The 22,066-nt window shown below is 39.1% G+C and overlaps 1 protein-coding gene across 4 annotated transcripts; it reads right to left on the bottom strand.

Moving 5' to 3' along the window:
* Nucleotides 1-131: 131 nt before the first annotated feature.
* On the bottom strand, nt 132-19,465 carry LOC125762431 (nicotinate phosphoribosyltransferase). 4 transcript variants are annotated; one of them, XM_049424517.1, is made up of 12 exons: nt 18,605-19,465; nt 13,073-13,243; nt 12,867-12,993; nt 12,677-12,760; nt 12,405-12,532; nt 7,025-7,165; nt 6,790-6,961; nt 5,482-6,060; nt 3,613-3,717; nt 2,852-3,117; nt 2,381-2,790; nt 132-2,312 (listed from the first exon to the last, which is right to left on the bottom strand). In XM_049424517.1, exons 1-12 carry the CDS (start codon nt 18,708-18,710, stop codon nt 2,235-2,237), a joined length of 2,367 nt encoding a protein of 788 aa, XP_049280474.1. In that variant the 5' UTR covers nt 18,711-19,465; the 3' UTR covers nt 132-2,234. The 4 variants fall into 4 exon arrangements, with proteins under 4 accessions (XP_049280474.1, XP_049280475.1, XP_049280476.1 ...); XM_049424518.1 differs by lacking the exon at nt 3,613-3,717 and having other exon boundaries at nt 18,605-19,461; XM_049424519.1 differs by lacking the exon at nt 5,482-6,060 and having other exon boundaries at nt 18,605-19,459.
* Nucleotides 19,466-22,066: the final 2,601 nt, after the last annotated feature.

Here is a 22,066-nt window from a genome sequence, read left to right as displayed (position 1 = left end):
AATCCCAAAGTTGTTTAAAAATCATTCTATCATAACGCTCTGACAAGCATAATTGGAAGAGCACTTCAAACGACGAATACGAAATATTTTAAATCATTTCTTTCAGCAACAGATCATGTTACACACATAACTTAAGCCGTACCATCCTCCATCTACTATCCCCAAAACAGTTTTATTCCATTCCGCCATGATGCAGTTATGTGTTGTTACCTTCACATTTAACATTGTGTACTATATATATTCGTGTTTGTTTTGTAGCTCGCAGCTACCACCATAATACCAACAATCACTAAGTGTATTCCATACAAAAAAACAACTACCCTTGGGAGAGTGAAAAGTGAAGTCCAAAAGAACGGGTTTGTTCTTACCGCTTTCCAAGTGTTTTTGTCTGCCTTTAGTTACAACGGTGTAGTACATGTGTTTTGAGGAATAGAACTCATTTTAACTGGTTGTTGCTTGCCCCTGGTTAGGAATGCATCGTGCAGTGCAGTTGAGAGTGTAAAGTTACATCTTACTTTAGAGGCTAGTGTTTGACATCGTTACAAGAACATTTGAAAACATCGTACGCGAAATCTTAAGAAAAGCATAATAGAAGAATCGTAATGAAAGCTTATTTTTAAAGGAGTTTTAACCGGTAATCATATTTGCGTGTTGGTGTGTGTGAAATAAAAAAACTAGAGAATAAAAATAGAGAACTATCACATTTCTGGCAATGCGTTTATCATACGAACTTCAGTAGGGATGTATCATTACTGTGCTTTCATCGTTACAATTGTGTGCATGTATTTCGTTGCGTGTTGCAGCAAGCAGCCGAGCTACTCTGAATCCTTCGTGAATCCTGTATTTACTTGTAAGGCACGGTGATGTTTGCATTAGCAAAATTTTGCACACATATGTGCCCCAAATGGAATTCTACATATTAAACACTCATTTTTCGTTTAGTTTTCACTGAAATCTGCTCAACCAAATCCTTGATGAAAATTGTGATTTTCCAATAAGTTTGTTTTCCCGGATCTCATCTTTCCATTAGTCAACGGTTGATAAATAGTTCTATAATTTAAACACTCACAGCTACGCCACAAATACGTCAATATCACAAGACTCGTGGTCTAGTTTAGTACCTACGCAACTGGTGTGCCAATTTTAAACAATCGCTGCGTTCTTCCTCTCATGTCCTAGTTGGGTTTTATGGAAGATATGCTAAAGTGTTCGATTGTAGAGTATTTTGTCCTACCCCTATCAATCGAACGTCCAAATCTACGTGCAGAATTTAGCGTACAAAATGTCCTTCAAGAAGGATTGCATTTACTCTTTTACAAAAACATTTGTTTTTCCCTTTTCTACTGCACATTTGCTTGCGATGCAAATAGGTACAGAGTGGAGATTATAATGATACAACGCTATCCATTATCGACAATATCTGTAACAGCTATTTCCCAACATTCTCTCCACTTTCGACAAGAGTTCTACGGGAACGGAATGACTGTAAATATTTGCTTTAGCAATGTGTTTTTGGGGGGGGGAGTTGCCTTAGTTTATGTGTATTATCTGGTGCTGTTTTATTCGATTAAAAATAAGCTTTCACTCAAACCTATGGCTTGCAAGAGCTACATAACATCCAGCGCAGTGGAAACACGTCCTGTCTCGATGGCAGTTGCCGGGATGAGAGCATGACCAACAAACATTATTGCTATTGCTTATGTTTCTGCTACTACACGACACAATTGCACTTGGCGCAACCAACAAATTCGATCGCGGATTTTTTGTTTGTTTGGTAGAACGTTCTACCCCACGGTCATATACGATACTCGTAATTCGACGCAAAGTCAGATCGGGAATCGTATCGCTTTGATACGTCACAAAGGGATCACAAATGTTCGACCTACAAACTAGTACTACGCACACAACACACAAGAAATAAATCGTAACCGTCACGTTAGAAGACCTTACGCGCAAGAGTCTTATTCATATAGGCGCACGAAGTTCGAAAATGAAACTGTTTGCAGAAAACAGTTTCCGAACGGTTTCGAACCGCAAAACTTACATCGGCCTGGGTAACAAAGAAAAAACGGTTTGCAATCGAGTGGGTTAAATAAAAACGATAAACAAAACATGATAAAAAACAAAAACAACACTGCATCAATGTTGCTCTCGAGGAGTACACTGCACACCTTTAGAAGGTGCCGAAACAGCTCGTCGTGTTGTCGGGTCATTTGCTTACAAAAGCCGACTTATCATGAGAGTTCTCCGATTGGTGCATTCTGCAACCACAGCTCGTGTATGAAGTTGTACAGGTTATCGCTCACGGCCACCTGCCAGCAAACAGATAAGGGTATTGAATAAACGTTCTCAACCTTGTCGAAACTGTGACCGTGCTTACCTTATAGGGGGTCGGATTCAGTGTACGCTTGTGATCCTGACGCAATGTCCTTAGCGAGGCCTGCACACGCTCACGGACTTCCTCGAGCGAGGGCAACACCTGTGCCACCCGTCCCTCCGTCCAGTACACCCGGTACAATGGTTCCACCTGTGTCGGAATGACGTACGCACGCTTCGACTCCTGGAATGGATGACGGCACAGCACCTTCTGGCCAACCTCTGGCGGATTTTCATCGACACGCTGCAGCAGATCAATCAGCGCATGTCCATCTGCACCGTAAAGCCGAAACACGTTCTTGCTGCCCGGCATTGTTACCTTGCCCACGTCCTGGCTTAGCTTGATGCGTGGCTGATTGTTGATCTCCACCATCTTGTACACGCAACCGAGAGCGGGTTGACGCTGGCAGGTTACTGGAATGATCCAGACAGAGATTAAACACGATCTTTCAATCAAACCATCTATTATTCTTACCCAGATGCGTCCCAATTCCAAAGCAATCGATCTTGTGGCCCTGCTCGTTCAGGCTCAGGATCGTATCCTCGTTGATATCGTTGGAGGCGACAATAGTGAGCTTGCTAAACCAGGGCAGCTTAAAACGTTCGGCAATACGCTCGAAAGTTTCGCGCGCAAGGCAACTCAGGTACGCCAGATCACCGGAATCAATGCGAATACCGATTGCCCGGTATCCTTGGTCATTTAGCGCTAGTGCAACGGCACAAAAGTTCAGCAAACCACTCCTGTCAAAAAATATCGTCGTAGATACGAAAGAAAAGAAACAGAGCAAGAAAACCCCCAACGTTGAAGCAAACGGTGGGGCGAGAAGAATGTTTTATATTAGATCCTCAATTGTTCTGATACCGATAGCAGCTTTGAAGAAGAGAAAGATAGTTAACATGGTCGTATTAGGTAATAAAGCTGCTGCCAGCGAGACATAAAAATGACACATTATACCAATTGAGGGATACGTGGTTAGCACATTGATCGCAATGATTAAAGGTATAAATTTTGCGGCAATGAACGATTATGGTTAGGATGCATGTTCCTATTAAACGTAAGACACGACAAACACAATCTACAGAAACTACGAAGCATGCTGTCACGGTTTTACCAACAAACACTACAAACAACAAATAGCGATTTATTCTGGCAGAGTGATCGCGTATCTTGCGAGGATCGATGCATTCTATTGTGTAATTAAAATAAACACTTGTAGTGCTTCACTTAGTGCTAACCTCGATAAGTGATGATGGCTCGTCAGGTCGTAATAGCTGAGCACTTCTATATGTGACACAATTCTACTGATCTCTGCTAGGTGACGCTCAAGCCAGCACGTCCGGCTAGTGAGATGCGATATGTATGAGCGATGTTATAATGACAGGTTTTGCAAACAAAACATTTTGAGAAAACACGCCAAATAATGAAGAAAGCGTTGAAAGTAAAGAGAAAACGAAATATAAGAAATCATACAGGTTAAGCGTATGAAAGGATACTGCAAATATTTCTAACATTATGTTTTTAATATAGTGCATATTGAGAAAGTTGTTTAAATACAATGTCGAGAACATTATTATTTAACCTAATTTTTAAAAAAATAAATTAAATTAGAAATTAAAGAACATTTGTCTGATATGTTGAATCTTTACTTCTACCAGTAACGAATTGATGAGGAAAATATAAGATGATAAAGCATCCATTCATTGCGAAGGCGAAGGAATTTTAAGCAAGGAAACAAATCCACAAACCACCATTTAGTGGTGCCTGGTTGTCAGCAACCAGCACTAAACATCAACGATTATTCTGACACAAGCCATGCAGAGTGCTCTCTCGGACTGTGGAAGTATATGTACATTTCGATTTCGAAATAAAAAAAACTAAACAAAATAGAAACAAATAGATAGAAGAAACCAACAAAAAAGAGATAGATGGGATTGCGGAAACATGGGTTAAAGTAAAAAGATCATTTCGTTATTGCCGAATATTGAAAGAAAAATAAAATACTACACAGAAGAGATGAGAACTGATTTGAGTCTATCACATAGGGGCCAAATACGTGGAGTTGGTTTTATCTAAACCTTTGCATACAATTAATCAATCTTCGCTTTAGAACAACTAACTGTATATTGTCTGACAGGATTCAATGGAAGTTTTGCATTTCTTTTTTCATTCTTTTGTATGGTCACAATAAATTCACGTTCACACGTTCAATCGAAACTTATTCTGCATGTTGATTCACTGTCCCGTTGGAAAGTCCTTCAAATAATCGAATTCTTTACTGGTACAACAAATTTTGAGTAATGATAACATATGAACCTATCGAGATGGGTATAATGTAATACATTCATAAATAATATCTTGCATTTGAATGCTATTTTAAAAATGTACATTCGTGCCAATAGCGCACCTCGTCATTTATTTACCATAGCTCATGCAAGTGTGCAAATAAAAATTAGTGACTAAAGTGTTAAACAGGTAAGAAACACACCTGAACTATTAACGTTAAAAACGAAAACATATAAGTTAAAAAAATATCGGAAATCATACTAAACAAAATGACCATAACCAGTAAATATAAGCCTGCAGTGATACATCCATATGCTTCACTAGTGTGTACCGAACAATTTATATCCTTTGTTGCCTTCTTAGTCACTTTTCTTATATACTATGCTGTACTGAAGAAATGTTAGGCATGCACAAACTTCCAAAAAACAAAGTTATGAATAATTTGTGACCCTTTGACCGTGAGTGACTGTGTGTGTACTCTATGTGTAAATGCTGTGTAGCAATTTGATGAAGGTTTTTGCTTGATCGTGACACTCTAGTATGGGAAAAAAACTAAACTCAATCGTTCATCGGTCGCATTTGCTCGATCAGTTGATTAGTAACATGAACTCATCGTCACAATCACTTGCCCAAAACGGGCCACAAACAAACACACTAAAGAAAACCAAAACATAAAACTATAACCAAAACATAATCTAACACTGTTTTGCTGAATGAGTTTCATGAAACGAGGTAACAGGGGATTGGTGGTATGAGGGGGAGTACTTTCATTAGTGTCCTTTCACTTTCACTGCCCTTCTTTCGCTTGTGCCATTCATTACCTGAAGGACTTTCCAACGGTTTTTAGATGATGAATCATGGTGTTCAGCGCTTCACAGTTCGAACAACGGGTAATCTCATCCTCTCCTTCCGGAGCTTCAGTATCATTCTGCGCTTCAAGTTCGATCCCCTCATCTGTTGCTTTACGTTCATTTTGATCTTCAATGTCTTCATTGCCATTTTCATCGCTCTCTTTCATCGTCAGCTCGGGATCTACAACTGGCGTAGATTCTTCATCTTCCACAGTAATAGAAGGTGGTGGATCATGGCAGGATTCGTCCGGTTCCTGCTCCGGCTGTTCGTTACTTTTTTCATCAGCATTTTCTTCCTCTTGTACTTCTTCTTCTTCTTCTCCTGCCTCTGGTTCAGCATGTTGAGCACAGCGATTTTCCTCATCTTCCGCACAGCAACCGTTACACTCTTCTTCCGGTATTTCAGGCAACGTATTGGTAATGGTGTTCGATGTATGCATCAATTCCTCTTCCGCCTGATCGTGCAGACGACCCAAGCAGGACAAATCACACACAACACTATCGGTTGGATCGCAAAGTTCCTCCGTCGGTTCCCCAAGCAGCTTATCGCTGAAGTTTGACGTTTTGTACGCACACGGTACAGCACAATTATAGAACAACAGTGAGCAAGAATAATGTTTGTTATAAGCACGACTAGCTGGTTTGTTAGCTAACCGATGAGATGTATTTTAAGGCTCAAGATTGTGGAATGCAGACATATACACATTAACACACACAAAGACTCGATACGAACGGAGGGTAAATGATGCCGATCACCGTTTACTCACAATACAGCACACAATGTACAGGATTGGCGGTTTTGATTTTGCAATGCATAATGATGAATGAAACTAGTAGGTTACATTAATGTTCCAGAATATTGCACACAGTTCTATCTTAACTTCCATTGAACCCCCTGTCAAACAACTAAATCCCCGAATCATGATGGAGTATAATTCCAACACTATTTATCAATCTACAAGAATACATTGTCTATCAACGAAAGGAGACACAGTTTCACTGCTACGTTTCGCCGATTAAGCCACGTTTTGATTGTCTCAGGCGAGGGAATACACACTACAGAATAATTATCACAAAGAGAGAAATAATGGAACTAAACCTTCACATTAATTTAAAAACAAGAAAACTTTTCTATACGAAGAAACAAATTATTTACAGAATACAGGGGAAGAGCCAAGAGAAGTTGGATAAAGAACAAAGAAAAACAGACGAAACAATAGATAGTACTAACAAAAACAAAAACGACATCCGAGAGAGTAGAGCCTAGAAGCGGAATACCTCTTGACATCGTACGTGTCGACTAGTGCCATAAACCCATCCGGGAACGCGATCGCAAAGGACACCATCGCTGCCAATTCGCCCTCACTACTCTCGTCTGTAGAGACGTCCAGTACGCTTGCTAATGCGGCCCGATGTTCCATGGCCAGCTCAAGCAAATCACGCGTAGTACCTGCAAAAGAATGAACGGAAGCTATTCAATAATTCTACCACAAAACAACAGCCCACAACTCACCATCTTCCTTATGTTGAAGAACGCGCGTCTTCAGCTCATCGATTCCGGTGAACGATGTAATATAGGCGTGAGCATGAGTACCCTTCACTGGAATGTTAAACAGCTTTCCGGCCAACACGTTCGATGTGCCATCAAAACCGCCTGCAAGAAAAATTATTCACCAAACAACAGACACAACCGAATGAGAATTTATCATATTATGAAGCTCTTTAATCATAAGCGAGGTGGAACTTTAATGCGGATGATTTATTACAATGTAAAGTAAGAAAGTTTATCTGCATCTGTATTACTAACCTACTTTAGTCTATCAAACATTGTTTTCCTTTTGCGAAGTAGCGTGCACGGCTAACTTACAAATAGTTTTGTTTCTCATCTTTGTCTTTTGTCCCCTATCAAAGATTAGCATATATACGCGCACGTACACCGACACCCGAAAGAAAGTAGATAGAACTGGAAACAAACTATTCTAAATGATACATTTCTAAAACATATTATTTCTTCCCCCGTAACTGCCCTTTCTTGCACGTCACGACTTCCTTGAATACTCTTTATTAGCTTCACGCATGTTAACGCATCATTAAAATGCAACATCATTGCCAAACAGTAATGAACGCTGGAAAGCAAATTATGGCACTTTCTGCCATTTTAGTTCCCATCCAGATGCCCGTAAGCTTCGTACATATATATGTATCATACCAGCTGACAACACCGCCGAGAGCCCGCCCGTCCTTGCCTGCACCGAACGATCGAAACGGATAGCCGCATGAACATGAACATTTAGTTTATATGGTGATGTTATTGATCAATCTTTCCCACGAACCAACGCAACCACGCAGTGCACACGGCAGTGGAAATGCCTGGTAATCGTTGGCTTTGGTTTCTCCAACGAAAGCATTTCCAATGGAAATGCAGCAGTTAGTTTGTTTCCCCCATCACAACACGACCTACCCATGCTAGGCTTCAACTTAGCGTTTTTTTTTTATTAGTATTACTACTTACATTTTGGGAGATTTTTTTTTTATTTTCTGGACATTTTAATGTTTCGTGTCAACGTCTGGAGCAATGTTTAATTGCGTGTTTCTTAACGCATTTTTCATTGCCGTTTGTTCAAAAGATCGACATTCAAAAACGAAACCAAGCAACAAATCGTGGTGTTACAAATTCATTGCCAGGCCAGGTGACTACCAGTTGGTGAATCATCAGGTACTGCTGTTACAAATTGATTAGTTTTATAGCAGCGAGCATCGGTTTTTAGTAGACTGTCAGGCATTTCTACCACTTGCCGTGCGTGATACATTTATTGTCAGTCATAAACGTTCATGTTATCATATCATAAGCCATACAAAATAATTTATATAATTTTGTAATATAAAATTATTAAATATATTAAATAATTTAATACAGCCAAAGGACGAATGTTTTAAATTTAAAATACATTTACAACAATGTGATAAATGTTGATTAAACCAGAATGCAGCTATTTGTTTAAATAAGTTTAATTTTTCCATCAGTTTTAGTATTAAATGAATTGCATTGAAATGGAAGGTACTATCCTTGAATTTGTTTTATTTATTTGCTTAAGTATTGTGCTATAAAATCACTCAGCTGTCAAATGTCAAAATCAGCGTATGTGTGAATCTGCATATAAAAAGTTGCGTGTAATTCGGCGACTACCAGAACGTAATATCGTCAGTTTCAATAAATAATTTGTTATTATTTAGGAGCAGCTCCTGAATCAGTGCTACATGGTTTGATTATATGGTAACTTGATCGTCGGGCGCAAAAAAACCTGTAAGATCAACACTAGGAGATCTATTTCGAGATTGAATCTACATAGGGATGTGATGTATAATAGGCATGAAGGACCTACAAGGACTTTAAATGCAGGGTTAACTGAAGTTATTCGCATGACGCTACCCGCCCGATCGAGGAAAGTACGATAGTTACAGAGCAAATAGAACCTGTCATTGTGGCGATTGCCCCAAGATTTTAAACATAAAAATACAAAAATTCTTTTAAACATTTTCTTTTTGAACGAATATAAATTACAAACCGCGTCTATATTTAAGATGTTATTTATATTTCTGACGTTGAAAAATAATCTAATTATTGCAGAAGAAAATCCACACGATATGGGTAAAACCGGAGAGTATATCTCTTTCCTTTAACTCAAATGCAGCATTTAGATTTGCCGGGTATTCGGTAAAACACAGCCGGTCGATCGAACAATTTACGATCGCGCAAATCTATAGCAACAAAGCTGTCGTCAATCGGTGCTATTTACGATGCCGCATTTGTGCATCGATAAAATCGCGTGTCATCAAATGGGCATGGACTAAACAAATTGTTCAAGCCAATTTTTGTCCTTTTGCCACGATTTATGTGATTCGCCTAGCTGCAAGAATAATGCGCAACCAATAATTCGCAAAGGGTTACAAGGGTTGGGAAGAAGAAAAAAACATTCTTGTCGCATGTAACTGCACAGTGGCCATTCTGCTACAAATCACAGCACAATTGACAAACACTTTATGGGGATTTTGTCGGTACGGCGAAGACAAAAAAAAAGTACATGAAAAGGCAAGCACCGTAAACCGACAAGAAAGGTTAGTCTCGCATGTGTGGTGCGTTTTGCACACATTTTACTTGGGCATATACTATTTACGGACAGAAAAGAAACAAATAACCTTGGTCATGTAGAAGCATTACAGTATTATGTCGCACTGATCTTCTTTTCCCAAAATGAATTTCCACGATGAATTGACTACCTGCTTCGATGGCAGCGAAGAGTGAACTGAAAGAATAACTGATACGTATGTACCATCCGTGGGAATGTATCCCATAATTTAAGACATGTTATGAAATTTAATACCGCCTACACTACGAACACGAAACAACGTAGCTAATGAGTTTTTAATTTAATTGTCAACATAAACGCCCTTTTCTCTCTACCATACTGCAACACGAGTCATGTTTAATGTTTCCTTAGTATGATTAGCTATTCAAACGACAAAGGTTCACAATTAATATCTTCCAAGAGTTCCTAGAATATCAGACATAATTTTCCATTTACACAGAAAACACAACAAAGTTGAAATCATGCTCGACCCATTTACGGTAATGCATAGAGCGAGGATCTTTTACCATCACGACAAACCACGTGTAGAAAACGTTCTAAGTACTTTCTCCTGTTTGATAAATGTACACCAATTTTCACTTTCTTCCAGCTGAAATGAAACTAACCGCGATCACTTCATTGCTACTTTCGATCTACATTCATCCCACGCGATCATACCAGCTGGAATATAGCGAATGCCCATCGATAAATGTGGCATCAACGATACGGGACGTCAATCGTGATTTCTTCCACCTTAAGGCATGGTACGTTTATGCCCATACCGACCCACATCCGAACTTTCTGTCAATTTTTCACATGCCGCAAGGTGTAACACCATTCCCGCAATGTTTGAGAGTGTTCAGTGAAACGCAACGCGGATTAGTAGTAATTCGCTACATTTGTCCGAGCACGGCGGAGCTTTACCGGATGACGCTTTACAACGACGATACCAGTGCGGAAACCTATCAGCAAGTGCATAATTATAAAAATCTTTACAAACTGTACCGACGATTCACCAGCATCCAGGTGCTGGTGACCGATGGTGACAGTTACGTGGTATTTTACGGCTGCCAAAAAGTACGGAACAGAGCGCTGATCGGTTTATTGTTTTTGGTGCGAACCGATGTGTATGATCAGTTTACACCACCACCCGATCTAATTCAGCTGCTTCGGTTAAAGCTTAATTTTAATGTAACACAGCACCACCAGACCCAAAACACTCAAGCGTGTGATTGCCAAGGTGCAATAAAAGAAACTAATCGAAAGATACTGGAAGGATATTTGAAGGAAAAGGCGAAACAAAAAGTTCGCGAGCGTATTAAACAACAGTTTGCAATAGGGCTAAGAAATTTCTTTATCTGCGTATTTTCATTTATGCTGTGGCTGCTCGGTATGAACAAACTTATCGATAAATACGTGTTTGAGTTGAAATACTGATGCGTTTTGATGATGATGTTGTTTGTATATAGTAAAAAAATTAAATAAATCTTCATAAATCTGCAATAATTCACGCGTTTTTGGTGACACTAGACAATTGTATCACTCGTGCTGCAAACACAGTTGCCACACATAATAGCTACAACGTAATATGTTATTATGGAAAATTTATTTTTAAAATGGTTTTTTAATAAACAAACATGATTGACACGACATTTTAGAAATGTCCACGCTACACAAAATGCTGGTGTGGTAGCGTGTGGACTCGAATTTTGTTACCGCCCCAAGATTCAAATGCATTTGCCTGTTTGACATTGCACTTCGCTTGTTCATCAAGGTTATGATCGTTTACCACTGACATTGACTGCAAGTTCGATATTGTACAAATGAATGTACCGTGAGTAATGCAACCGTGCCGTAGGGTGTCCCAATCGGTCCCATCAAACAGAACCAGCAAACAGAGGTCGTGTTGCAGTATTGTGTCGGGGCTGCTGGCAAACTATCTACCCCCATATTTGGGTGTACCGATAGCAAAATTCATGGACTCGCAACACAATGAACACGCCTGGTCCGTCCGTCGAAGTGTTTTTGTTTATCCCACTTTCCCCGTCTCCTACCTCGTACATGGCTAACCTTCACGGGCAGTGAAACAGTCTAACAATCAAAACGTATCAGCAAAAGCGTCACCAGCTAAACAAACTTTGGTGATACGCGTCGGGGTCGGGACACGACGGCGGGTGGCACTGGATAGAACACTGTGCCTTGGCGGGTAAACCCCTCCGGTTTTGATTGGTGAGAACTTTTGAAACCTTTTTCACCTACCGGAACAACAACAAAGTGCCCACTCTTCCGGTTTTGACATATTGCCAAGGTTACCCAAATGCAGTAGTACTAGTCTTGGGTTTGTTTATATGCGCAAGAAGAAAAGAAAACACGCGCAGGCAGAAGCTTCGTAAGAAACGCGATACAATATGGGCCAGAATAGAACCTCTTGCCGATGTTATCCCGGAATGGGAAATGGTGAAACTTTTCCTGCCCTCCCCAATAAACACTTTCCCTTTTCACCTTCTTCACGGGGGAAGGAAAACATTTTGACACGTGAATGATTCGTTGGATCGCGTGCTGAGCAAAATTTAACATACAAAGCAAATGTTACGCGATCCTTCCAATCCGAAGGGCAAGGAAGAGCCATGATTCGTGGGGAAATTTAAGGTGCAAAGTATCGCTGCTAAGCGCAAGAAACCGATTCACACGCCAATATTACATCACACAGCTGTTGTTTTTTCTATCTTTTTTCTTACGATCATTCACGTGATCCATTTCGCTCACCGATATACGAATATTTCGACGCAGAAAGTCCTCCGTCCGGGCCCTGGGCACGGCGCAATCCAAACTCGAGCAGGTGTATGTGCTTCCCGGCGACCATACGATAACGCGCCGCATTTGTGGCCATTAAACTGCAACGAAACAAGGTTGATGGAAAGATTGAAAAGTGGGAAAAAGTTTGCTGCGAACTAATTGCGATCAGGGCATGGATAAATACTTCCGGCCTGTTCGCTGGAACAGATATCGCACCACAAGTATAATCCATACCATCTTACCTTGCGTAATTCACCAGTGTCAAAAGCGTCGTTTCAAGCAGTTGCACTATAATCAACGGTCCTGCCACCTTGATCAAGGGAACTCTGGAGGCGGAGAAAAAAAAGAAAACAAACACGACGGCGAGATTAAACAATCAATCATTAAGTTTAGAAGCTCAAAACAATGCCGTCATGTGCAGGGGCAACTTACCTTGGAAAAGCTACCGATCCCTCTTCGATTGCATACAAGGTGACGTCCTTAGCGGTTAGCTGGCTCAAGTACTCAAAAAACTCGTCCTCTATGCCTTGGGGTAGGGCATGCTTGAGATACTCGATGTCTGCACCAAATGGGTTGGAAACAACATTTTGAACAGGTTAGTAAGTGTTGAACATTTTGTGTTCAGTACCACAACATACCTGTTTCTGAGTAGTGGAAACTGTCTAGAAATTTCAAACACTCCTCCAATCCGGCAAAGATCGTGAACTCGCCTTGAAATGGGTTCGTGCGGAAGAAGAGATCGAAAACGGCATGATCATCGATTTTGCCCGACTTCCAGTACGCGTAAGCCATAGTTATTTGATACAGATCTGAAATACAGAAAGCAGAAAAAAAATTAGAAAAACATATCTAGAAATAATATACAAAATATTACAATTCAGCTGTCAGAGATCCATTATTTTAGTTCATCTTTAAAAAATGCACATTCTTCAATGAGACGCAAGAACATTTGTTCAGAAAAAATAAAGATTAACAACTGTCGTTTACACAAAATACGTCAATGATGAGATTTCATAAACATAAGGATGTTAATTATTATGTTTGTTACCAGTTAATTATGACCATCGACGCATGATCATTCAAAATAGCACCAACTAGTATTGAAAAACACTATTTCCAATAGTTGAACAAACTTGAATTATCGATGTTGATGTTTATTATTGGTTATTACGAAATTCGTGTTTATTAAATTAGAATTTATTTCATATTTTGACTAAATTTACATGTAAATACTTTTACAAATATTACATTATAAAATTTAGTCATTAATTTTATCTTAAAAGAAAAAAATGTTAACAAAAATTTGTATAAGATAATTATTGCATTTAGATATTAAAGTCACTAAGAAATTATATTATATTGAACCCACAAATTTGGTAAAAGGAAGTGAAAAAATGTTTAATGACATATCTATCCTTTTTTTTAATATTTTTTTTATATAAATTTATCGTTATATTGCATATAGTTACATAACATTTGGTGAACATTTTTGTTATTTGTTTGACTTACTCACTGGACTCTTAGTTTAAATACGACCAACATTAACCAAAATTAATTAAATAAGACCAAATTAATTAAACAAAAAACAACCTTTTTTTTGCTGTTTTATTTATGTTATTAAGTATTTTATAAATCAATACGGCCAGGCCGTTCTATCTGAATAAAAAAAAGATTTATAAATTCGTTGCCTATAATCTCTCTTTGTTAAACATGAAGAAGCATGAATCATGTGATGATGTAAACGAGTAACGCTTTTGCAAATGATTTTCACTAATCGCATTAAATAAACTGATTAATGGGGAGAAATAAAATGTATCATCCAGATAACAGACCATTTTAAAAACGAACCTAAAAAGTTAACTACAAATTAACTCTAGTTTTTATTTCCCTTCTTTTTGCAAGAAGAAATGATGCAATATTGTGCATCGCTTAGTTTCCATTCTTGCGTTCCATTTGCGCAATCTGCACACAATGTTTCAATGGATGCATTATTACACACGATCGTGCCGTGAAGAGTGTTAGTGTAAGATGCATTTACTGACCCTCAAGGCATCTTTCCACCTACCAACAGTACATGTAAAGCCATGTAGACATGTAAAACAAAGGGCAACGAATGAAGATAGTGAAAGAATAAGTACACTTCTTTCTCGTCTTATCAGCAATGTTTAACAAATGCCAACCACCCAAACCCATCGACGTCGAAAGAGATGCAACAAAACCGTAGACGTGCTCTACATAAACACGAGAAAGATTATTATGATTGTTTTATAATGATGAATATGTGCCACCAAACAAACGATAAGCAAGATAACGCATTTTAATGATAAACTATGCGTAGCGACTAATACTAACTGAACTCCGAAGGGCAAATTTCTTGTCCATCCGTTTTCATTGACTTTGCTGTACGGTAAATTAATCGCAATCGTTATAAGTAACGATAAATGTACACTTTTAACCTTATCGGTGTGTGCTTTTTATGATGCGACTGATAATTAATGCAATGAATTTCACATTTTTAGATCGGTTAGATAAAACATTTATTTAATTCATATTACACATTGTAATCTTCATATTCTATTATTTTTTTCCTACTAGTTAATAGGCCCGGTTACAGGGCTACACAACAGATCTACGTAATGCCGAGGTATGTTCTATGGAGTTTTCGTCACATCTAGTAAAAGTTTTTTTTTATCAAGCTGAAAATTTTCTGATGTAGTTACAGCCTTACAGACTGAATATGGCAATTTGCTTCGAACATCAGGTGTAAAAACCAAAGGAAAATATAACCTGTGAAAATATTTTTTATCAAATCGAAATGTTCCTTACCCTTCATCGCGAGCTACTGATATCCGATTTAAGAATTATTCGTTCTTTTTGCAGATTTCAAAGTTGGTCAAGGCTAATGTTAGCCCGGCCATCGTGGTTTTGAATTGCTTCTTTTCAACCATCTAAAGTTTCCAATTTACTATCTCTATTAATTTACCATTGCGCAATGAACTTGGCTCAGTCGGAATTGCGCACAATAATTCCACTACAATCGCCAAAATAGGGAAAATTCAGGTATGGAAGATTTTGATAGAAGCTAGAAAAAACTACATTTGAGATAGACTGGGCGTCTCTTCAATCCTGATTTCATAATGTGTCATTATAGGATCGACCACGGAAAAGGAATATTTTCGGAGCGCATGACATGTATTCCGTTTCCTGTAACCTAAAAAATAGTAACTTCTTGAATAAAATGTCTAAGAAAATCCAAAATTCCTTACCCCTCACCGACAACGAATGAGATCGGCTTAACGCAGTATATTTATGAATGTTTTCACTGTTTTTCAAAATTGGCAATGTTCAATACCAGTGGCGTACCAGTGGCCCGGTTCCCCGGTCCTGGTAATACAGGGTTTATCAGGTCAATATGGCATCTGAAAGGCATAGTTCGCCGGCCAGAACATGTATTTCGTTTCCTGTCAAGTATTTCATTTGCCTCAACATGAAAATCCTGTTGCCCAATATGATTTTAGAGATTATTGCTTTAGCTTTTTCACCGGGATTGTTGCCTGCTCCTGCTCGTTAATTGTACCATATTTTCTAATTTATTTTTCATGCTTTTTTATAGTTTTTTTTAATAAAATCATATCATTTAATAAAGGGTGAGAGCACAGCGTTACGCTGTTGTGCCATTTGGAGCACAATTTGTTAGATTCATTAAATTATGAGGAGGTTTATCACGAACATTTCGAAAGCATATGAGTGCCAAGTTTAAAAATCCCGTAATAGCGTAGAATGCAATAAAACGGTTTGATATTGTGTACGGAGTGTAAAAGAACTAATAAACTATTTTTTGCAATGCAATTATATTTCCTCCGTTCATCTATTCGAAATATATAATTGCTGGAATAAAAAGTACCATGCTAATTTTTTTTTGTTTACATTTTGCTCGGATTCGGTTTGACACATGCTACACATACACATGCATGCTTTCGAAATGTTCGTGATAAACCTCCTCATAATTTAATGAATCTAACAAATTGTGCTCCAAATGGCACAACAGCGTAACGCTGTGCCCTCCCCCTTTGTTAAATGATATGATTTTATTAAAAAAAAACTATAAAAAAGCATGAAAAATAAATTAGAAAATATGGTACAAATAACGAGCAGGAGCAGGCAACAATCCCGGTGAAAAAGCTAAAGCAATAATCTCTAAAATCATATTGGGCAACAGGATTTTCATGTTGAGGCAAATGAAATACTTGACAGGAAACGAAATACATGTTCTGGCCGGCGAACTATGCCTTTTAGATGCCATATTGACCTGATAAACCCTGTATTATCACCATCTTCACCAGCTATTGCTTTTATCCTTAACAGGCATCTTCACCTGGTATTGAGTTCACTCTCTTTTTGGCTAAAGTCTGAAACACGACCCCCCCCACTCACGGGCACTCATTTGAGTGACTTTTTTTCGTGCAGGGTGGTTCGAAATCGGTTGCGTGTTTTTTAATTATGTTTCGAGACACAGACACCTGAGGGCATGGCCGTCGAAGAAGAAAATGTAGCAATTGGTGCCATCTATCGACCACAGGTCAAAGATTGGCGATCCGTTGGAGCTTTCGCGAATAGCTCCGGCCACAGACATGGTAGCGATTAGTGGTGCATGGACGAAATCTAGCCACAAGTGCCATCTAGCCATGGCCAGAAGAAAGTTTGGCGATATCTTGGATACCGGCGGAGCTATGGGGCAAAGTTGGGCCAAAAATGAGGAAAATTTTACGGTTTCACAAACAGCGTATGGAACTTGGTTCCTCGATGAATAAATCACTTTTCACTATGCGAAAACCTCCTTACAATTTAATCGTAATTGTAAAAAAAATCAAATTCAGGCCACATTGCATAGTCTCCGAACCACCCTGTACGAAAAATTGACACGCAGATGAGTGACCGTGAGTGGGGGGGGTCGTATTTCAGACTTTAGCCCTCTTTTTTTAAATTCATTACAACTTGAAGAAGTCTTGGCCAGTCATTACTGGCCGTAGCGAGACAGTCAGCCCTGCGTACAGGGGTTTGGCCTGGATGGGATTTGATCGCCCGTTCTGTGGTGTAGATACGCGTGCCACTACCATCCAGCAATTCCCGCTCAGCAATTCAAAAATGTCAAGTCTTCGTGCAATATTGCTTCAATATTCTGGTGGAAAAATGCGGTTCCTTTTGCTTTCTTGAATACTTTCACTTGGTCAACACACTCTGGGAACCGCACCAATTGTACCATTTGTTAAGCCAGCCTACTAAGGAATATTTAGCATCGTCCTACCGTCAACCATCGTTTTAAGCATTTGACTGTATCGATTCACATTTTGATAAGTTGAAGTAGGCTTAGAACCTGTGCAACAACCAAAAAACGATACCGATCTAGTGAACATACAGGGTTTGTTGATTGAGCTTTCATATTGTGCAAATTATAGTTTTACAACAGTGCCTTAGAAAAACAACTATACCAACACTGCACTGCGTTACTGCACGAGTAGAATTTATATAGCGATGTGAAATTCTTCTTTTTTCTTGTGATGAATTCAGTTTACAGTAGATATTTGGCTGCGATCAATATACCGTCGGAAGGGAAGAAACATTCTGTTTACAAACAACTTATGTATACTCGCCGTCCGGCACGCTAGCTGGTGGAAACTCGTGCCAAAAAGCAGACCACGCGGTCATAATTCAACAAAACGAGTACACGAACCGTGTGCCGGGTTGTGAAAATGTAGTTTGTGAGAAGAAAAAAGGAAGGCACAGATTATAGCACCAATCACAACACCGAAGCCGTACTACAACCTCGCGAGTGTGTTCTCATGAATGATAGAAATCGAAAGTACACCACCTCCCCAATCAAAGGAGCCAGTGAATAGGAAATAAAATCCGCATCACAGAGTCCCTTTTTTTGCACGTGTCCTACGTACGAATGACCGTTTGACAGCTGATACTACGGTACGTAGTAGTGTGATGGAAGTTGTAATAATTGTGCATGTGGAAGTGCACATCCCTACAGATCACTATTGCATTAGTTTATGCGCGCTCTTTTTACACATTTAAATCATAAATTTGAATTAAAAAAAAAGCATTGAAGTGCATCTTCTCATTTTCTCTCTGTCTCTCTCTCTTTATCTCGTTCATGTATTTACCTGTCAAAAGAGGCTGCACGACGCTGTTATGATAGTGGCGATTCCAACTGTTGCGACCAGCGGCAAACGCACTGTCCTCGGACAGTTCGCGGTTTAACGAGGACATCTTCTTTCTTTCCTCTTGTTTTACGCACTTACACGGTACACTTTGGTTATTCTTTTGCGTTTGCTACCGTTCTGCTATCTCGGAAGGGAATATTAAGTCGTGCCTCGATTGCGTTTGACCTCTGTTGAGAGCGATTATGGTGAAGCGATAGACAGATTCTCGCAGGGCCAACGTACACTATCCGCACAGTATTCGTTCACTAGCAGCTCACCACTTCACAAAACGCGATAAACAACACGATCTCTTTCACAATGTTTCACGCGTTTTTTTTTCTTCTACGAGGCGCGAAACGGATAGTGTACGTAAGAGAGAAGAATTGGTACGTCTGCCTAATGTAGCGTACGGGATGGACAGGAGCACATCAGAGAATGAAAGTCACGCGCCTCTATAAAACAATTTCCTTTCAAAACATGTGTTTTCTTTCGATTTAAAACACAATCTTAAAGACGAGCATTAGCTTAAAAACGTAAACAATAAAACACTGATAAAAGAATGACCGCCAAAAACGGGGCTCACAAAGGTGTAAGTCCTGTGAACTGAACAGACCTAATTTGCTGCTTAATATTCGGACCCTTTCACGATTCTGTTCGCACGCAACTCACGGACACCTTTCGCAGCTCCGGGAAAGGAAATCACGACCTTTGTGGTGGAAAAATAGAATAGAATTGAATGAGCAAGCGAACGCGGTTCTCCGTAAAGCAAGAGAATCACACAACACAACACGCACACTACGCTGCTAGACAACCGGTTGTGCGATTGTGTTGGTTTCATCGAACGTAAATATACCGTTGGCCGACTGCAACATCAGAGTGTAGGCTGAAATTAATGGTGGTTTTCTATGCTTTTAGCTGAATTTCATGAAATATTTTTGTTTTTTAATTTACACCATACAAGCATTTCATAACCATGTGGAGTATTTTGTGGGAATATTTTCCACGATTGTGTGATAATATTTTGTTTTACTTTGCACTTCTAGCGACGGTCTGCTTTTGGCAGTCGGCTTCTGCATGAAGGTACTTTGAAGGACAAGCATACCCAATGAACAGTTTTATAATTCACGTACAAAAGACTTTTCCCCAAGTACCAAAACGGTTTTCACATTTTTGTCAATTGTTTGAATTTCTTAAATCTTTTCTAATTTTATCATAAGTAAAAAAAACGGAAATTGTTAGTAATAGCGTATCAATACCAAACGCAATTCGAATCGTTCGTCCATGCACCAGCAGAAATAAAACAAAGCCAGGAAATTCCAAGTTAAGACGTACAAAACTTGCGATTCAAAACCGGAAAAAAAGGAGTTCTTCAGCACATTTTCATCACACATATGCTTTCATCATATTTTTTTAAATAATCTCTATAATTTGATTTACATTATAGGTATTTCGTGGTGTCATACCGCTCGACACTTTGTTGCAGATTTGTTTTACACTTTTGTTTCTTCTGCTGCTGCTTGCCGAGCGTGCACGCCATGGCTCTATCGATACCGTCTCAGGACTGCTTCTTTGTACAACTTTATTAGCCAATGATTTTGCTGCTTTCGTTTTTGAGCAGATAGTTGATGGTAAACTGTTAATGGTTAATGGTGGTTGATATTTAACGTCGCAATGTTTCGCATAACATAGCTTGCCCCCGTGTCCATTCTCGGGCATTTTCGGTATATTTTTCTCGGTCGGCTCTATACAATTCGACAATTTCCGGCTCCATTGAGTCGTCGAGATTGGGATCAGACAACAAAGAGCAGATGCTTGATAACATCTTTGAATTTGTCAGGAAACCAATGAGACCAATGAGAACTAAGTATATCCAGACAGATAATGTCGTTGCTGTTTATGTTTGGATGATATATAGGTGTAGTAAAACGAACTTCTGGTGGACAGAATGGGTACCCAAGTAGCCAAATTAATAAAAATGCAACCATAACGCTGCTTGCAGGCTGCTTAACGAAAAAACGAACCTTGCCCGAACCTTGGGGTCGTTTAAACTGCACACCGTACTCGATGGAACTATGGAGCTTGTTAGTGGTCGGTTAATGGTTCGTTATGGAACTATAAGGTCCATCAATAAGCACACGGTACTCGATGGAACTATGGGGCTTGTTATTGGTCGGTTAGTGGTTCACAATGGAACTACAAGGTTCAACAAGAAGCACACCGTACTCGATGGCATTTTGTTTACAATCCCATCGCTAATCTGTCAAATGTCGGCATCGCAAAACGACGCCATGTGCTCCGAAATGTGAACTTTAATAATGCAATGTTTTCGAGAGGAAAAAAAAATCGGTGGAAATTTAACGTAAACGCGATCAAATGAAAGCGCTGTCGTCTTCTGTGCGTTAATGTAAACATTTCTTGTGTCGTTTATTTTACCTCAAATAATAAGTTTTGCCTTGACTGCTAACTGCTAACAGTTCCTTATGCCCTCAAGCGTCCACAGTTGCAACGATGTTAAACGGCATCTTTCGACATTTAAAGAAAATATTGTGATTGTGACTGATGTCTGGAGGATGTATAAATGCAACTCCAAGCAGAAATGAGTCATTTTTTCACATTTTCTTTGGTTTTTTGTAATATAATAATATAATAACATTAACAATAATAATAATAACATAATCTTGCGTGAAAATAAAACTTGCATAAATACTTTCTTTAACATTTTGACGTTCAGGCTGCTTAAGGGTCGGTTAAAAGTACGGCGAACTTTGAAGCTGTTTATCTACTGCAAAAGTCGTATTAGAGAAGCGATCTTTAGCGTGCTCAAAATAGCTGCTTAAGATAATTTGGCTATTTGGGTAATTTTCTGGCAAAATGATTGTTAAGGAAAATGAACCTCCCTGGTAGGGGCTGTCCGGCGGGCCCATGATCGTTGCATGCCAGTGTAACAGAACAGTGCCGGCGGGACCTGCTGTACAATGTGCTGGTGGATCCCTCCCCAGCTGTAGTAATTCCCAGCTTTTGTTTTTTGATGATCACTACTAACTGCCTCTCTGTGTGTGTATATCAGACGCTGTTCTTTAATTTGCGTACGCTATTGTTTGTAAGTTTCCTTCCCGAAGTGCTTGCGTAGAGTCTGCTCGCGCACCAATCGATTTTACTTTACTTAAATGACTTAAAATACTTTCGTACCGATGCCAGTATTTCTGTCAAGCTTCTCCTGTCTGATGACTTTTGGGATCATCAGTCGCCAGGAGCTAAATTTTTCTTATCAACAATTCAAAGTAGTGGTTTACAAAACTAATTTGTCTTATTGTTTAACTAAATTTCCCATATTCAATAAGTATTTTAATCAATTAAAACAAATATGTTTCAATTGTGAAAAAAATCTGTTCATGGCACTAAACTCCCATACTGTCAATGAAT

The sequence above is a fragment of the Anopheles funestus genome, chromosome 2RL (assembly GCF_943734845.2).
Source record: "Anopheles funestus chromosome 2RL, idAnoFuneDA-416_04, whole genome shotgun sequence".
NCBI classification, from domain to species: Eukaryota; Metazoa; Arthropoda; class Insecta; order Diptera; family Culicidae; genus Anopheles; species Anopheles funestus.
The sequence above is the reverse complement of the archived record's forward strand: the minus strand, read 5'-3'. Positions and strand labels throughout refer to the sequence as shown.